This window comes from Eutrigla gurnardus (genome assembly GCF_963514095.1).
Source record: "Eutrigla gurnardus genome assembly, chromosome: 6".
NCBI lineage: Eukaryota > Metazoa > Chordata > Actinopteri > Perciformes > Triglidae > Eutrigla > Eutrigla gurnardus.
In genome coordinates, this window is record NC_139920.1 from 4,415,493 (window position 1) to 4,431,249 (window position 15,757).

Genomic DNA, 15,757 nt, shown 5'->3' on the forward strand with positions numbered 1-15,757 from the left:
TATCATGAACGATATGATATTGCCCACCCCTACTGGCGACCTGTCCAGGTTGAACCCCGCCTTTGCCCAATGTCAGCTTGGATCGGCTCCAGCCCCCCGCGACCCTGAATACAGGATAAGCGGTAGACGACGGGTGGATGGATGGATGGATGATGGATGGATGGATATCGGTCAAAACAATTTGGCACTAATGTGTAGTCGTTGAATGTCTCATTCCTTTAGCCAGACTAAACTATCTGTGGTGACTTTGTGAAGCACGAAACTTGCTTGTGGCAAAAATGCTTGAACCCACAATCGCCACATGCAGCTATATCAATTACTTTTAGTAATACAAACTACAATTTATGTCTGAATCCTGCTGACAGCAATAACTAAATGTCTTGTCTCTAGGTCACATCCGGGACCCCAATAACCAGGTGCAAGTTGTGAAAAACCTGCGCATCTGTGTGAACAATGTGGTGACGAGCCCAAGCACAGCAGCGTTCAGCCCCGCCCAGCGCCGGCTGCTCAATGACGTGGTGTTGTCCTGCCAGCCACAAGAGGGTGCTGCCAACAACGTGATAACGGCAGGAGACTATGACCTCAACTTCAGTGGTAAGCAGGCGGCAACCTACTGTTCTGAAAAGTGAAGCCAGCGCTGAAGTGCCTTAAACTTGCATTCTCTCCGCTAGTCATCAGAGGGCAACTCCTCTCTGATTGTATCGAAGTCTATGAGAAAATGATCATACTTCTCTCTTGATGTATTATCTCAGTAAACATTGTAAACATGAGTTTATGATCTCAATCTCTAGTTCATTTAGTACATTATGGTCTATTTAGAGTCCACCAGACCAGAAAGCAGGGGATGCTTACTAAGATTAAACACTTAGCTGCAAACTTGACCTTGAATTTATAAAGCTCCACCCGTTGCTCCTCAGCCGTCCAAATATGGTAACTTCCTTCACTTTTTGCAAAAATTCCAAGCCATAGGACATAAACCAGTGGGTGACGTCATCAACTCTACATCCACTTCTTATATACATAGTGTTGTAATGATATAAGACTGCCAATATCAATAATCCTATAACGATATATCTGCCAAGCAACATTTTATTAACAGAAACACAATCAAATACAGGGTTCAGACTTCACCATCATTTTGACTGGTTTTAGACAGAAGTGAAACCTAAAAGTAGCTATCTAGGGATAAAAATGATGTCCAGAATGCTTTATTAACAAAGACAAAGAAAACCCTCACGAGTAACGAGTGTAATTATTGCAGAACCTTTATGCATCTCTAGCTCCAAATCCACTGAACCAGACAGAAAGTGAAGAAAATGTGATTCCATAAGAGTCTCTAGAGCACAGCCCGATAGTTATCAGAGCTGGCAGTCTGAATTTGATTAGCAAAATTACCTTTTTTGTTTCTTCTCTACTTCAAACGACAATGACGCAATTCTAATTTCTCGTACAAAAACTGTAATGGTTGATAAAATGAAAGCCCTCACCTCTATAATGCTTGTCCTCCCTGTTTTTCTTTCCTTGATCTTGATCTGTAAATTCTCATTTTGAATGAAGAGACCTTGAAGGAATGTTGGAGGATGTTGCTAACATTAGCCCTGGCTGTCTGCTTCCACCTATCAGATCACTCTCTCAATGCTAGCGCCCCCTGGTACAGTGCCTGCAGAGAAACACTGTTGGCAGTCAGCACCTCCAAGCACCACACAGGTATCCTGCCTCCCGGCTGGTGTGTGGATAGTTTTAGCCCCCTGAGCTCAGCCACACCGGCCACGCTTCCTTCCTCCTAGTGTCCAGTCGCTGCACTGTCTCTCCTCTTTGTTACAATGTGGCGTTACAATATATATATGAGATGATTATGAAACTATAATTTTTGTCCAGGGGCCAGATGTATTAACTCACGATCATGTGAGAAGTGAAAAATACAGCCTGATTTGGAACATACAAAAATGCATTTATTTATTTATTCTTTATTTATACGGGAGACCTTATGATTTATGATCATATTATTTAAGATTAGTTAGTTTTTTTTAACTAAAGTCGATGTTAATTTAAAGTCTTATCTGTGGTGCAATACAAACATTTTAAGAGTTTTAACTTTTAGTTTTGATGATTATCGGGACAATATTGGGAATCGTGATTATACTATACTTGGTGCATTCATAAACTTAAGTACAAATAATTGCTTATGAGGAAAGAATATTATTTCTCCTTTGATTTACATTTGAGTCATCATTTCTCGAGGTGCATGATATTTAAATTTGATCTTGAACTGTGAAGCTCTATAGTCTAAAAGCCAGCACTGTAATAACGTTACTCATAATTTAATATTTTCTCCCTCCCTCTCTCCATCAAGCTATGATTGTATTACCTTCATAAATATAACTCATAACCCTCAGCTACAGTCCTTTAGTGCCATATGTTACTTTGTGCATCTACTTTGTCCACAGGAACATTAGTATTTGGAGCATATGAAAAGATAGTATTCCTGCTACATAGTAGAGTCATTGCTGATGATGGATGACTGAATGATTTATCTTGTCTTTGTGTTTGTAGCAACCACGCCCTGGTTTGAAACCTACAGGGAGAACTTCCTGCAGTCAATGCCTGCCTCCGACCATGAGTTTCTCAATCACTACCTCGCCTGTATCCTTCCAGCACACACTGTGGTCCGGTCACTTTGCCGTGTCTCAGGTGCTGTTATAATACATCACTGACTGTGTGCTATTCATTCACTACAGCACAACGTGTGCTCTTCCTTCCAGTGTGAGTCCCTCTGTAAGGGGAAGGTGAGGAAACATGAAAGTGAAACCTTTCATTGCATGTCTGCAGTAGGAATAGTCAACAGTACTTCCATTCTTCCTGGTAAACTATTTCCCTAGATAATAATAAGCAAACAATCCCGATTGTTATCACATTTTGACTGAAATGTTACTTAATCCTGATTGGTGCATAGATTTGTGACGTCAGCGTTTCCCAGAGGTGAGTCTCGCTCAGTCAAAACCAGAAAATACTGTAAATGTAGAAAGTAGTGTGCTCATCTTCCACATTACTGCTTTTCAGGGCTGAGCAAACAAATACCTACATGATAAAATAAAGTCTACATGATAAAATGTTATTTAAATTTGTATATAAAATAAAATATATGTTAATAATTAAATAAAATACATTTAGATACAACTTTAAAAGTCATTTTAATCATTGTAAATGTGGAACTTTGGGATTCTGTGCTGTGAAGCAGCTTGGGCTCCTGACTGAGTTGTTGTACCACAAAGTGGCCACACATGCGGATATACAGAGTTTATTTTATTGAAAATATTTAAAAATGTAATATTAAAAAAATGAATGTATATTTTTTAGAGAACTTGGATTAGAAGTAGCAGTCTGTGATTCCCGTGGGCCCTCCTGCCTGAGTGGGAGTGCTGTTCTCTGATTGGTCCACATGGTTGTATGTCCTTGACGTCCCGGTCTGACAGGCCTGCTGGTGGTGTCCTCCACTGAGGCCGTCCCCGTGGAGCAGTTCCTCAAGCTTTCTCAGGAGCAGCACCGGATTCAGCACAGTGGAGACTGCACCAACCCCAAGTGGTTCATCCCCAACACGCTCAAGTACTACGTCTTACTGCATGACATGAGCCAGGGGGGAGAACAGAGGTACTGAAGGGACTGAACTCTGCACTAGGCTTGGGCCGTATCTGTGTTTCATAGCTCCATACCTTCTGTGATGCTTTTGAGAAGTTACACAAGGCAGTCTGTTGGTTAATTAATAACATACTAACCAATTGAGCTGTTCAGACAGGTTGCACTATGGCGATCACAAATGCTCCGTGATGCTGGGTGCACTACGGCAAGCTCCCTTTATAATCAATGAGATCAGCTCTTCTGAGCAGAGGCCGCTGATAAAACAATTTAGATCAGCTGGTGGCTTCTACGTTTTTAACCTAAACTGACATCACTACTATAAACTATCAGCTTGTTAAGGCAACAAAAGCTCTCTGAGCTCAGCTGCTTTGTTCCACTATAGAGACAGCCTTTGCTGGTCCCTACACCACATCACATCACATCAATACAGCATCATAGAAAGCTCAGCGTCTGCATTTATGACTTGGAAATCATACCCCGTGATTCATAAATACCTCGTGTACCACAATACTGCCCAAGCCTACCATGTACATGTATAGATTTGTGTTATATTACTGTCCAAGTGTTATTTTTTGGTATTGCTGTTATATATATATATATATATATATATATATATACACAGTGTTTCCCCTAGAATTTTTTTCAGAAAGTAAAAACCCTAAACAGACGAGACGCGTGGGATGGTGTATTGGTGCAGTTGGATTAAGTCAGGTGGCACAGCAAGCAGTCTGCAATTCTGCAATTATTATATTTGCATTCAACATTTTTGTTCAACCAGAGTGTATTCAAGATCACAAGGAGAGAGTGACTTATTAAGGTGCCGGTTGATGGAAATTATGGGCCGGAAAAATATGTCTGGAAAATGATGAGCATCACATTAATAGCTACAGATACTGTAAAACACTACAACGACATATGAGTGCATATATTGTCTTATTTTATCAAGTAAAATATAAGTTATAGGTTTACTCAACAGCTTAATAGTTCATAGAAATTCAGGTAGAAATAGGTTAACTCAGAGTTCCACAGCTTATCAAAAACAATCCTTATTTTATTAACATAGGCTGCCTAAGGGTGCGATCAGTAGCGTGCCTCGGCTCCAGCCCAAACGGGCTTTGGCCCGTTAGCCGGTTGTACATACGTCATCACGTCCTAATACTTCACACGCATGGCTTGATGTTGTTTTTAAGGAGCGCCGTCTCTGCATTTATTTCTCGACAACACTCGACCTGCATCAGCGAATGTGCGCACGAGCGGATCTGTGCGAGCAGGCAGCGCGAGGAAAGCGGATTTTGGACGGCGACACACAGCGGCATTTTTCTTATAAATGCACCGGTCCGGTTCCGGTCCGGTTCCGCTCACACCACGAGTCTGAAGAGTGCAACAGCTTATCAAAATACAATGTAAACTTTCCGTGTTTTCAAAGTAGAAAGCGACATCGTGGTGGTTAAACGAGGCGGAACGGCATCAGAACAACAAGCGCGTAAAGTACACGAAGAAGAACGTAGCGGGAGCGCGCGGCGTGGATTGTTGCGGCCGCGCGTCTTGCAGAGCAAGTCTACTGTGCTGCGCGGAGGCGCTCCTAATGTAAATGATTATTGATTTATGAATGAATTGATAGGTGGCTTATTTTTGGTATATTGATTTTTTTTTTTGGCCTGGCGGCAGGTCTCCTTGGCCTTGGCCTTGGCCTGTACAATGGTAGGGGAAACACTATATATATATATATTCTGTTGTTTATTTCTCTGATATCACTTTGATCGGTGCTCCTCCTTCCTCTCCAGGGCAGATTCAGTGTATGAGGATATGAAGCAGAGGTACGGTCATCAGGGCTGCTATCTGTTGAAAATGAACTCTCGCACGCTCTCTGCTGAAGAAGGTGAACAGATTCCTGACCCCTGGAGTCAATACCTGCACAGGAATAATCTGCAGAGCCAGGTAAGCTACGTAGCAGTGACCCACCATGGTCCAGGTTAGAATCAGCACTAATGGCACAAAACACAGTAGCTGTGTCCCAATTCAGCCTCCCTCTATCGGAGGAAGCGTCCTTAGCGGTCTACATCAGGTCCTTTGAAGACCACGAAGGCCAGACCTAGTGGTCTCCCAAATGAGACGGACTGGTCTACAGAGGATTTCTTGTTTGCATCACCTTTTCCGCTCCTGTTGCCTAGCAACCAGTTGCAATTGACAAGAAAGGGCATAGAAGAGGTAACGTACATTATCTGATTAAAATGGAGCTCATATTTGATTCTTTCTACTGTTATATTATGATGGAGGATCTGCTTCATGATTTATTTCAGGCTGAGAGTTTATTCTGCTGCTGATCCGCACGTAGGCAGCATTTTGATTAAAATCCAGTTATCACAGGTGTGCAATGAATCTTGGGATACGTTGGGGCATGAAGGGATCCATCAGTTGGATCCTCTGAATCAGGAGAAGAATGCAGCAATTCTGGGCGGCATTTGAAGGAGTCTTTGAAAGAGGACAGACGATGCATTCGGTCTTCAGATGTAAGGACCTCAAGGATCCCCTGGATGAGGACACCGCCTGTGTTCCATCCAATCATGTGCCGTGTGTTAACGTGGTGTGGTGACCCTTATTGCAGGACGTGCATGACGATGTAGCTGCAGCTGGGAGCAGTGCTGCTGTTGAGAACAACATCGGTGCAGCGGAGGTGGACTGCCATCACTCAACAGAGACAGGTCAGTCACTTCAGCAGCTCCTTCATCAGGGTGCTCACGCCTCCTGGAAAACCTGCAATACCGTTAATCAATTGAACGTTTTTTATCACTTCCATCTCAAAGGGCTAAGTAGCATTCAGGACGTTCGGATGGAGAGTTTTGGTTATGTTTTGGAAACGCTGTGCACATACGCCGAACTCAGGTCACAACGTAGCACTTGCAGTTTAGATGACATTATGTAACGTTGCTTTCTTTCCAGCGTCTTTTAAACGGGTGAACAATTAAATTGGTCAGCATGTTTGGTTCATGGTCAAAACAATGAATGGGAATCCAAACCACTGGCTAAATACTGGCTACAGTAGTAGTGTACACTCTTGTTTCTACAGGGACTGCTACACAAACTGAAAGGACCATGTAGTAACCCATACCGGTAGTATATGATCATAGGGTGTCTCACCCAGAACCAACTAACCACACTGTCAACTAACCAGTGAGCCTGCACCAAGTGAACTGAACAACAGCACCTTCATTTCTGTTGCAGAAAAGTTTCTTTTTTTTGCTCTCCGTTATGCCGGTGAGGGGAAAAAGGAATTTGGTGGTGGTTCTTAAACAGATGTTTTGTTACCATATATGGTTAATTGGGGGCGTTTCTGATTACAAATTACTCCAAATGTGCACGAGCATGTTGGGTTTGAACATGTGGGATTTATCAACACTGGAGTGCGTACGACCGCCGAGTGCATGGCCGATTTATTTGTACTTACGCACATTTTAAAAGTGATTCATAAGACAAAATTTAGAACCTTTTTTACGCACTCTTGATAAATGAGGGCCTTGTCTGGGTTCATGACATCATCTGGAGGTGCTCGGTGGATTTCACCAAACTAGATTCACTGGATCTAGCAAGACACACGTCGGCTGCTTAACCACAGCTGGAGGAACCCAGAATAAAGTATTTAGCTGTGATTTAATCGCAATAACATTCTTTCACACCACCCAACACGCCTTAGTGTTGACATGGTGTGCAGTAGCACAGCACATAAACAGTGTGAACTGATACCGACGGTATCTATGTCGTGATCGAGCTTAGTTTTGACGCTGTTTCCCACCAGACGGAGCATCCAACAGCCTGGAGAGCCATCCTCTCCAGCTGGACAGTGCGAGCAGCCCGGGGAGCCTGCACACCCTCAGTGCTGTCAACGCGGAGCTGAAGAAAGGTGGAAGAGATGCAGAGAGCCTGGCGGGGGTCGCAGGGAGCCACGGGGCCTGTCTGACCCTGAACGACCATGACCACATCAGGCAGTTCATCCAAGAGTTCACCTTCAGAGGCCTGCTGCCACACATAGAGAAGAACATCAGACAGCTCAACGACCAGGTAAAACTCCAGCTCCTACTCCTGGACAAACCTCCACCCATTCTGATAAACGAGTGTTCAGTTCCTCTACCAGAATAGATCCACAGAGACAGAATATTCACAGAAAAAATCATGCCATTCGGGATTTTGTTGCATATCATGATAAAAAACACTCATCATAAATAACAATAGAAACTCACCACAATCAATGTATGATATAATTTTAGCAATACTGTTTGCATATGAATGTGGAGAGCTGTAAAACTATCTCAATATACACTACAGGTGCTGGTCAACGAATTAGAATAATTTGAAATAGTGCAATCATTAAATTCTTTGAATGCATTTTTTGTGCAGAAAGCAAATCAGGTGTTCACCGCACCTGTCCTACTCGTTAGACTAATCACAGAACTCGTTACCTGTAAAAAATTTGCTCAGCTGAGCTTTCCAAAAGGCCCATTTAGGCCATTTAACTGTGACACTGTTGTTTTATTGAATTAGAATAATGGAGAAACCGTTTCATTGAATTAGAATAAATGCTCGAATTTTTGTTTTCTGTGAAGAGTGTTCACTGTGCAGTATAAAGTCAGGGTTGAGTAGAATTTCTAAGTTGTAAAATCAATCATGGGTAAGCAGCGCGACCTCTCAACCGGAATAGTGGCTCAAATTCAAGCCCTTCGCCAACAAGGCTTGACCCAAACTAAAATTGCTGAGCAGCTCGGCATCAGCCAGTCTTCCGTCTGCAAAGCTCTCAAGAAAAACTGCAGCAAGCGCACCAACTGTTCCGGCGTCCGAAAAACTTCTGCTCGTGACAACAAGCAGCTGAGAAAGATCGCAGTCAGCAACCGGTTCAAGTCCACTTCCGAGCTCACCGACTTGTGGAACAAGCAGACCGGCGCTGACGTCTCCAGATCAACCACTTACCGTCGTCTGCGCGAACTCGGCTTCAAATCTCGCGTTCCAGCAGTAAAACCGATGCTGAACAAGAAACAAATGGAGAAACGGCTGAAGTGGGCCAAAGAACACGTCGAGTGGACTGCTGAAGACTGGCAGAAAGTGGTCTTCAGTGACGAATCACGCTTCTGCATCTCCTTCGGTGACCAAGGTCCTCGTGTCTGGCGTCGTGGTGGCGAAACCTACAACCACGAGTGCATGAAAAGATCCGTCAAGTTTCCCCAGAGCGTTATGGTCTGGGGATGCATGTCCGCTCGAGGTGTAGGGAGACTCTGCTTCCTCAAGACGACTGTCAATGCTGCCGTATATCAAGATGTTCTGGAAACGTTCCTGATTCCGACTGTTGAGGAACAGTTCGGCGAAGAAGACTTCATATTTCAACAGGATCTTGCACCGGCTCATGCGGCAAAGTCGACCAAAGATTGGTTCACTAAAAAACAGCTTGAAGTTTTGGCATGGCCGGCCAACTCGCCTGACCTCAATGTCATTGAAAACCTTTGGGCCATCATCAAGCGGAAAATTCGCGACAGAAAGCCTACTACGCTGGACCAACTGAAGCAGAACATCGCCACTGCCTGGGAAGCTGTGAGTGCGGAAACTTGCGACAAGCTGGTCAAATCGATGCCGCGGAGACTTCAGGCAGTCATACAAGCCAAGGGGGCAGCCACAAAATACTGAGAAAGTGATGATTCTAATTATAATAAAAATTATTCTAATTCAATGAAACGGTTTCTCCATTATTCTAATTCAATAAAACAACAGTGTCACAGTTAAATGGCCTAAATGGGCCTTTTGGAAAGCTCAGCTGAGCAAATTTTTTACAGGTAACGAGTTCTGTGATTAGTCTAACGAGTAGGACAGGTGCGGTGAACACCTGATTTGCTTTCTGCACAAAAAATGCATTCAAAGAATTTAATGATTGCACTATTTCAAATTATTCTAATTCGTTGACCAGCACCTGTATATTGCCAAAAGTATTCACTCACCCATCCAAATAATATAAATCAGGTGTTCCAACAATCACTTCCATGGCCACAGGTGTATAAAAGCAGCACCTAGGCATGCAGACTGTTTCTACAAACGTGTAAAAGAATGGGTGGCTCTCAGGAGCTCAGTGAGTTCCAGCGTGGTACTGTGATAGGATGCCACCTGTGCAACAAGACCAGTCGTGAAATGTCCTCACTCCTAAATATTCCAGTCATCTGTCAGTGGGATTAGAACAAAGTGGAAGTGAATGGGAACGACAGCAACTCAGCCAAGAAGTGGTAGACCACGTAAAATGATGGAGCGAGGTCAGCGGATGCTGAGGCACATAGTGTGTGACCTCACAAATACCTTGTGGAATGCCTTCCCAGAAGAGTTGAAGCTGTTATAGCTGCAAAGGGTGGACCGACGTCATATTAAACCCTATGGATTAAGAATGGATGTCACTTAAGTTCATATGTGAGTCAAGGCAGGTGAGTGAATACTTTTGGCAATATAGTGTATCAGACCCTGATAAAGCAGCAACCTCCGGTTCTGAAAAGTGAAGCCAATGCTGAAGGTCCTCAAAGCTGCATTCTCTCTGCTGGCCACCAGGGGGCGACTCCTCTCTGATTGTATAGAAGTCTGAGAAAATTTGCCTTCTCTCTTTAATTATCTCAGTAAACACTGTAAACATGAGTTTATGGTCTCAATCTCTAGTTCATTTAGTACATTATGGTCCATTTAGAGTCCAACAGACCAGAAAGCAGGGGATGCTTTAGGGGCGGGGCTACCTGCTGATTGACAGGTCGCTACTAATGCAGTTAGCTCCTAAGAGGCTGTCCACACGTACCAAAACTATCTTTATTTCTCCGTTTTTCCTTGGCGTCGTTTTGAGAAAATCTAAATACACCAAAAGCAGCGAAGAAGAGACGGAGCATGGGGAGGTAAACACGTTGCTTGACTGGATGTTTGCTGTTGCTATGGCAACAAGTGAAAGCTCCGGCTACTATCCATCCGACCAACCAATCAATAAACTCCCATAAGATGACAATTTGGCCCGTATAAATAAAACCAACAATAAGCATCAACAGCCGTCATCCTAAGGACCTTAACGAGCCGTTGTCACACGTTGTGATGGATTCATTAGAAAAATAAATGCGACATTCATGGGAAGTTAGCTAGCATAAATGTCGGTTGTTTGTTGCATCGTAAAAAAGTAGCAAATCTGCAACTTTTTTCTCTCGGCATATTGCCCCCCCCCCCCCCCCCCAGCTCCCAGCACTCATGCTCTGCCTCCCCGTCCACAGCTGGTCTCCAGGAAAGGTTTGAGTCGGTCTCTGTTCACCGCGACCAAGAAGTGGTTTGGAGGAGGAAAAGTTCCAGAGAAGAGCATCAGTGAACCAAAGAGCACATTCGGCCTTCTGTAAGCATCACACTGCCTTTATACATCAACCCCATGAACTCTATCCACATCCGTCCGGTTTGACTTTCCATCTGTCATGTCAGATATCCCCCAGAAGCCCCTGAGCTGCAGATCAGGAAGATGGCCGACCTGTGCTTCCTGGTTCAGCACTACGAGCTGGCCTACAGCTGTTACCACACGGCCAAGAAGGACTTCCTGTCAGACCAGGCCATGCTGTATGCTGCAGGGGCACTGGTGAGCGCACACACACACACACACACACACACACACACACACACACACACACACACACAGACACACAGACACACACACACATTCACACACACACACACATTCACACACACACACACACACACACACTAATAATTGGTCACTCAGACATGCGTTTTATTGCCTGCCATGTACGCATGTTCATCCTAATCATGATCTTCCTCTCCCTTTCTCCATCGCTCCATCTGCCCTCCACTCGTCCGTCTCCTGTAGGAAATGGCTGCAGTGTCGGCCTTTCTGCAGGCCGGAGCTCCCCGACCATATCCAGCACACTACATGGACACCGCAATCCAGACATACAGAGATGTCTGCAAGTATGACCCAATTACACAATGTTCTTTCTGTCTGCTGTTTCACTCACAGTTTAGGCTGATTGTGCTAATGCAATGTCACCAAATCTGTCTTTGTGCACCCTGATGGAAGTCTCCAGACCTTAATGTGTCTGTTTCATGACTTGTTGAGTGTCGTCTCCTGAGAGCCAGGAACACACTGACACCTGAATGCAGCTACGTTTATTCTCCGGGGGCCTGAGAATGTAAACATGTTGAATAAATTGAATGAGGAACTTCTCCATAGTACGTGTATAACCAACAGTAGATGGCGTTTATAGAAACAGTTCAAACTGTGGACACATTTTACACACAAAGAAAATCAATATCTAGAATATTTTCACAGCTTTTTCTTCTCATCAGAAAGCCCCTCCCATCAGGGAACTGAAGCCATTAATTTGCTCCACGAGACTCCGTTGACAAATACAACATAGAGGATTTTCTGCTGAAAGCGAAACTTATCTAATAGCATCCACTTCAACTGCAAATGATTATTTGTAGGTGTCTAAAATGCGTCCACAGCTGTGCATAGCTTCGGTTCTCCTGTCTGTTTGTCCAAACTCCATCTCCTGGAGGTGGAACGCCGACTGTGGAGAAGAACCTCGTACAACCACAGTCTCTTCAAGGTGTTGTCTTCCTCTCCAGGAACATGGTGCTGGCTGAGCGCTGTGCACTGCTCAGCTCTGAGATCCTGAAGAGTCAGGGCAAATACTCCGAGGCTGCTACCCTCCTCATCAAGATGACCAGCGAGGTGAGGAAGCCCTCTTTATGTCATAGTATAGTGTGTAAAGTCTACGGTCACAATCCAATAGATACATGCTGTACCATCATGCACTGCAAGACAGGAAGTGTAAATGTGACTTATAGATGAGTGTAAAGGCTGAATGCTGAATCCTGAATGGGTTCGTTCATGAAAGAAGAATTATCAGGTGAAATAGCAGTGTCTTAACTGTGCTTCCCCGTTTGTGTGCAGGACTCTGACCTGCGCAGTGCCCTGCTGTTGGAACAGGCCGCCCACTGCTTCATCAACATGCGTAACCCCATGGTGCGCAAGTTTGCCTTCCACATGATCCTGGCTGGCCATCGTTTCAGCAAAGCAGGACAGGTGAGCCGCTCATCACACTGACTGTGCTCTAACCCAATTAGGGATGGGATGATATTGGGTTTCATTGTGGATCACCATAAATATGACTCACAGTAAGTTGATCTTGGTGGATGTCTATTATCGAGCTAATCGTGAATATTGTCACTTTCAAGCTTTCATGGCATGACGGGTGAAAAATAGACTGATTAAAAAAATACAAGATACAAAAATAGATTTCTATTACCCTTTATGCCTGGAGACCTTATTTCAGATTATTTGATTGTTTTTCACTCAAAAGGATGTTCATTTAAAAAAAAGTTGTCATATCTGACACAATAAAAAATATTTGTTTCTCAACAAAATGTGATTCCAGTATATTAAATGACGTTTTAAGCATATTTGGATGATTATTGGGATATATCATGAATCACAATTATTATTTCGGATGCATGATAATCCTGAAATGTTCACATCATCCCATGTCTGGTCCACACTTGACATTTCAGTCAGACCTGTCTGAATGGATGGTGATCAGATATAGTTTATGGTCAAAGGAGCGGATGTAAAACAGTTGAAATTGAATTTCCTATAAATGAATCATGATACATTTCCCCAATTATTTCAGCTGCTTCCTCTTCCTCTCTGCAGTATTAGTAGACCGTTTCATTGCCAACTAGCCTCTGTGGAGAAACACATTTCATTTCCTTTAAATTCTTCACGGTAAAAGCTCCTCGTTATCTTATTTCAAAGCTTTTGTTTCGAAGCAGCAAAATGAAGAATGTTGGGTTTTCATTAGCAGTAACTTAGCAGCAGGACTCAGACAGCAGGTGTCATCTGGCTCCAGACCTGGTGTACCAACATCCTGTCCAGACCTCACTGAGATCCTTAACTCAATGCAAGTAATGTCTGTCTTCGGACCATTGGAAAGGTTCACCCCGGCTTGGTGTGAACACCATCACAAACCTTCCAAGTCACTTTGGTCAGACTTCCCAACACTGTTTATTTCCTGTTAGTGTTGGAGAAGATGCAGTAGCAGAGAGGAATCCTGCACAAGGTGTGTAGCTCAGTATCTCACCAACTCTTCTTCCTCATGACCTCTCTGCTGTGTCTTCCTACAGAGGAAACACGCCCTGCGCTGTTACTGCCAAGCCATGCAGGTGTACAAGGAGAAGGGCTGGTCTTTGGCCGAGGACCACATCAACTTTACCATCGGCCGCCAGTCCTTCACGCTTTGCCAACCTGAAAACGCTGTGACGGCCTTCAGACAGATCCTGACCAACGACAGCAGGCAGACGGTCACACAGCAGGGCGCCTTCCTCCGAGAATACCTCTACGTTTACAAGGTGACTACAGTGTGTGGAGAACAAGGTTTACTTCCATTTGTTCTCTTTATAGCCATTTTATACACAAGTAACCGTGTGTGTGATTTCAGAGTGTGTCTGGGGGGAATGAAGGCGGCCTCCCTCAGCTGCCTCTGCCCTGCATCCATAGCTCAGCCATAAGAGTCTACTTCGGACACGAACGCCGCCTTGCAGAAGGTAACGCATTGACAAGTTTCCACCATTTACATGCCTTTGTCTGGTCTGAGACCAGCAGGGCTCACAGAGCGGTGCCGGTGCATCACCCCACCTCGCTGCAGAAGGAGCACATGCTGCAGGACTTCCTCCTGGTGAAGCGAGTGCTGTCAGGCTCGCTAAATCCCAAGAGTCTCCCGTTTGGCAGCCGAGCACAGCCTCATGAGACATGAGAAGTCGCCCGTCTGAGGACAATAGGAAAATGTTTTTATCTGCCTCGGGTGTGTTGACATGAAAAGGTACCACATGGCTGGTTCATCTTGTTTCTCCATGCGCTTATAAATGCATCATCTATAAGCTTATTCTGCGACTTTTATTAATCCTTTAAACACATCCTGTACATTCAGTACAATGTGCACTGCAGTACTCAGTCTAAAACTCTTTATTATTATTCATATCCTAACTGTAAACTGCTGTTTGTATCGAGAAAACACAAAGTTGAATTGTTAGAGCTGTTATAGTATTATTAAGTACTCATATCGGTTCTGAAAGTACTCAGTCTGATTAAAAGTGGTATCAGTGCATCCGTATTTGTCGAGGCTTCACGTTCTGGTGCATATTCGCCTTCTGTTATTTTTCTTTCTGTTCCCACAACAATATACAGAGAAGATGGGGATTTTTCATCTATATTTCCGAATGGTGATTAATCGTGATTAATCCACAGCTACCCTGTGATTCATCTGATTCAAATGTGTAATCGTTTGACAGCCCTAGATTTTCCATTTTTATATAATACACCTACACAAAATAGTCGGTTGGTGAAGTTACATAAACGTCTCTGACATTTACCGGTGTGGCATTGAATTGCATTTCGACACGTAAACCCAACGCAGAACCATCACGATCTGCGTGGCCGTTGCGTGATCACTACGCGGAAGCATAATCAGGCCTTAACTCTTCATCCATGTTTGATTTTCTCTCCCTGATGTGTCCAGGTGACAAACAGGCCGCCACCCACGTGTCCCTGGACCAGGAGTATGACCAGGATTTGGCGGCCATGTGGAGTCACCTAGAGGAGCAGCTGGTGGCTGCGGCCAACAGGGGGATCGTCCCAGCAAACTTCCAGCCCACCCAGTGCTGCTTGAACAGCCAGACGGACAACCTGCGCTACCCACTGGCTGTGGCAGAGGGTGAGAGGGTTTAACTGTATTATTGAATAGGACGAGGGCTTCCGACCTGCAGACGCTTTCCAACCAATCAGGAATGACTAAAGAATCATAGCATGATCTGTACAGCCCAGTGAACAGGCCGCCCTGTGTTTCTGCAGAGCCAATCATAGTGGAGGTGACGTTCAGGAACCCTCTGAAGGTTCCTCTGGCTCTGTCCAACCTCTCGCTCCTCTGGAGGTTCTCTGCCGAGGCTGCGTCTCCATCAGAGGACAAGACGGCTGAGGAGTCGGCAGCAGAGAGCATCACCAATGAGGAGAGCCTGGCTCTAGGGGTGAGCAGCCCAGCCACAGTGTGACGGATGGATGCTATAAAACCAA

At 44.4% G+C, this 15,757-nt stretch overlaps 1 protein-coding gene across 2 annotated transcripts in view; it reads left to right on the plus strand.

The window, feature by feature from the left end:
- trappc8 (trafficking protein particle complex subunit 8) overlaps window positions 1–15,757 on the plus strand; it is a 28,637-nt gene that overhangs the window by 3,068 nt on the left and 9,812 nt on the right. The window contains exons 2-17 of one of the 2 annotated variants that reach the window (XM_084011540.1): window positions 391–594; window positions 1,624–1,707; window positions 2,554–2,643; window positions 3,474–3,648; window positions 5,421–5,574; window positions 6,242–6,338; window positions 7,430–7,692; window positions 10,899–11,014; window positions 11,098–11,248; window positions 11,498–11,598; window positions 12,259–12,364; window positions 12,587–12,718; window positions 13,816–14,040; window positions 14,130–14,235; window positions 15,207–15,401; window positions 15,539–15,711. In XM_084011540.1, the coding sequence (XP_083867666.1) occupies window positions 391–594; window positions 1,624–1,707; window positions 2,554–2,643; window positions 3,474–3,648; window positions 5,421–5,574; window positions 6,242–6,338; window positions 7,430–7,692; window positions 10,899–11,014; window positions 11,098–11,248; window positions 11,498–11,598; window positions 12,259–12,364; window positions 12,587–12,718; window positions 13,816–14,040; window positions 14,130–14,235; window positions 15,207–15,401; window positions 15,539–15,711 (2,372 nt within the window). The remainder of the gene's footprint in view (window positions 1–390; window positions 595–1,623; window positions 1,708–2,553; window positions 2,644–3,473; window positions 3,649–5,420; window positions 5,575–6,241; window positions 6,339–7,429; window positions 7,693–10,898; window positions 11,015–11,097; window positions 11,249–11,497; window positions 11,599–12,258; window positions 12,365–12,586; window positions 12,719–13,815; window positions 14,041–14,129; window positions 14,236–15,206; window positions 15,402–15,538; window positions 15,712–15,757) is intronic. The other variant, XM_084011541.1, reaches the window with a different exon arrangement.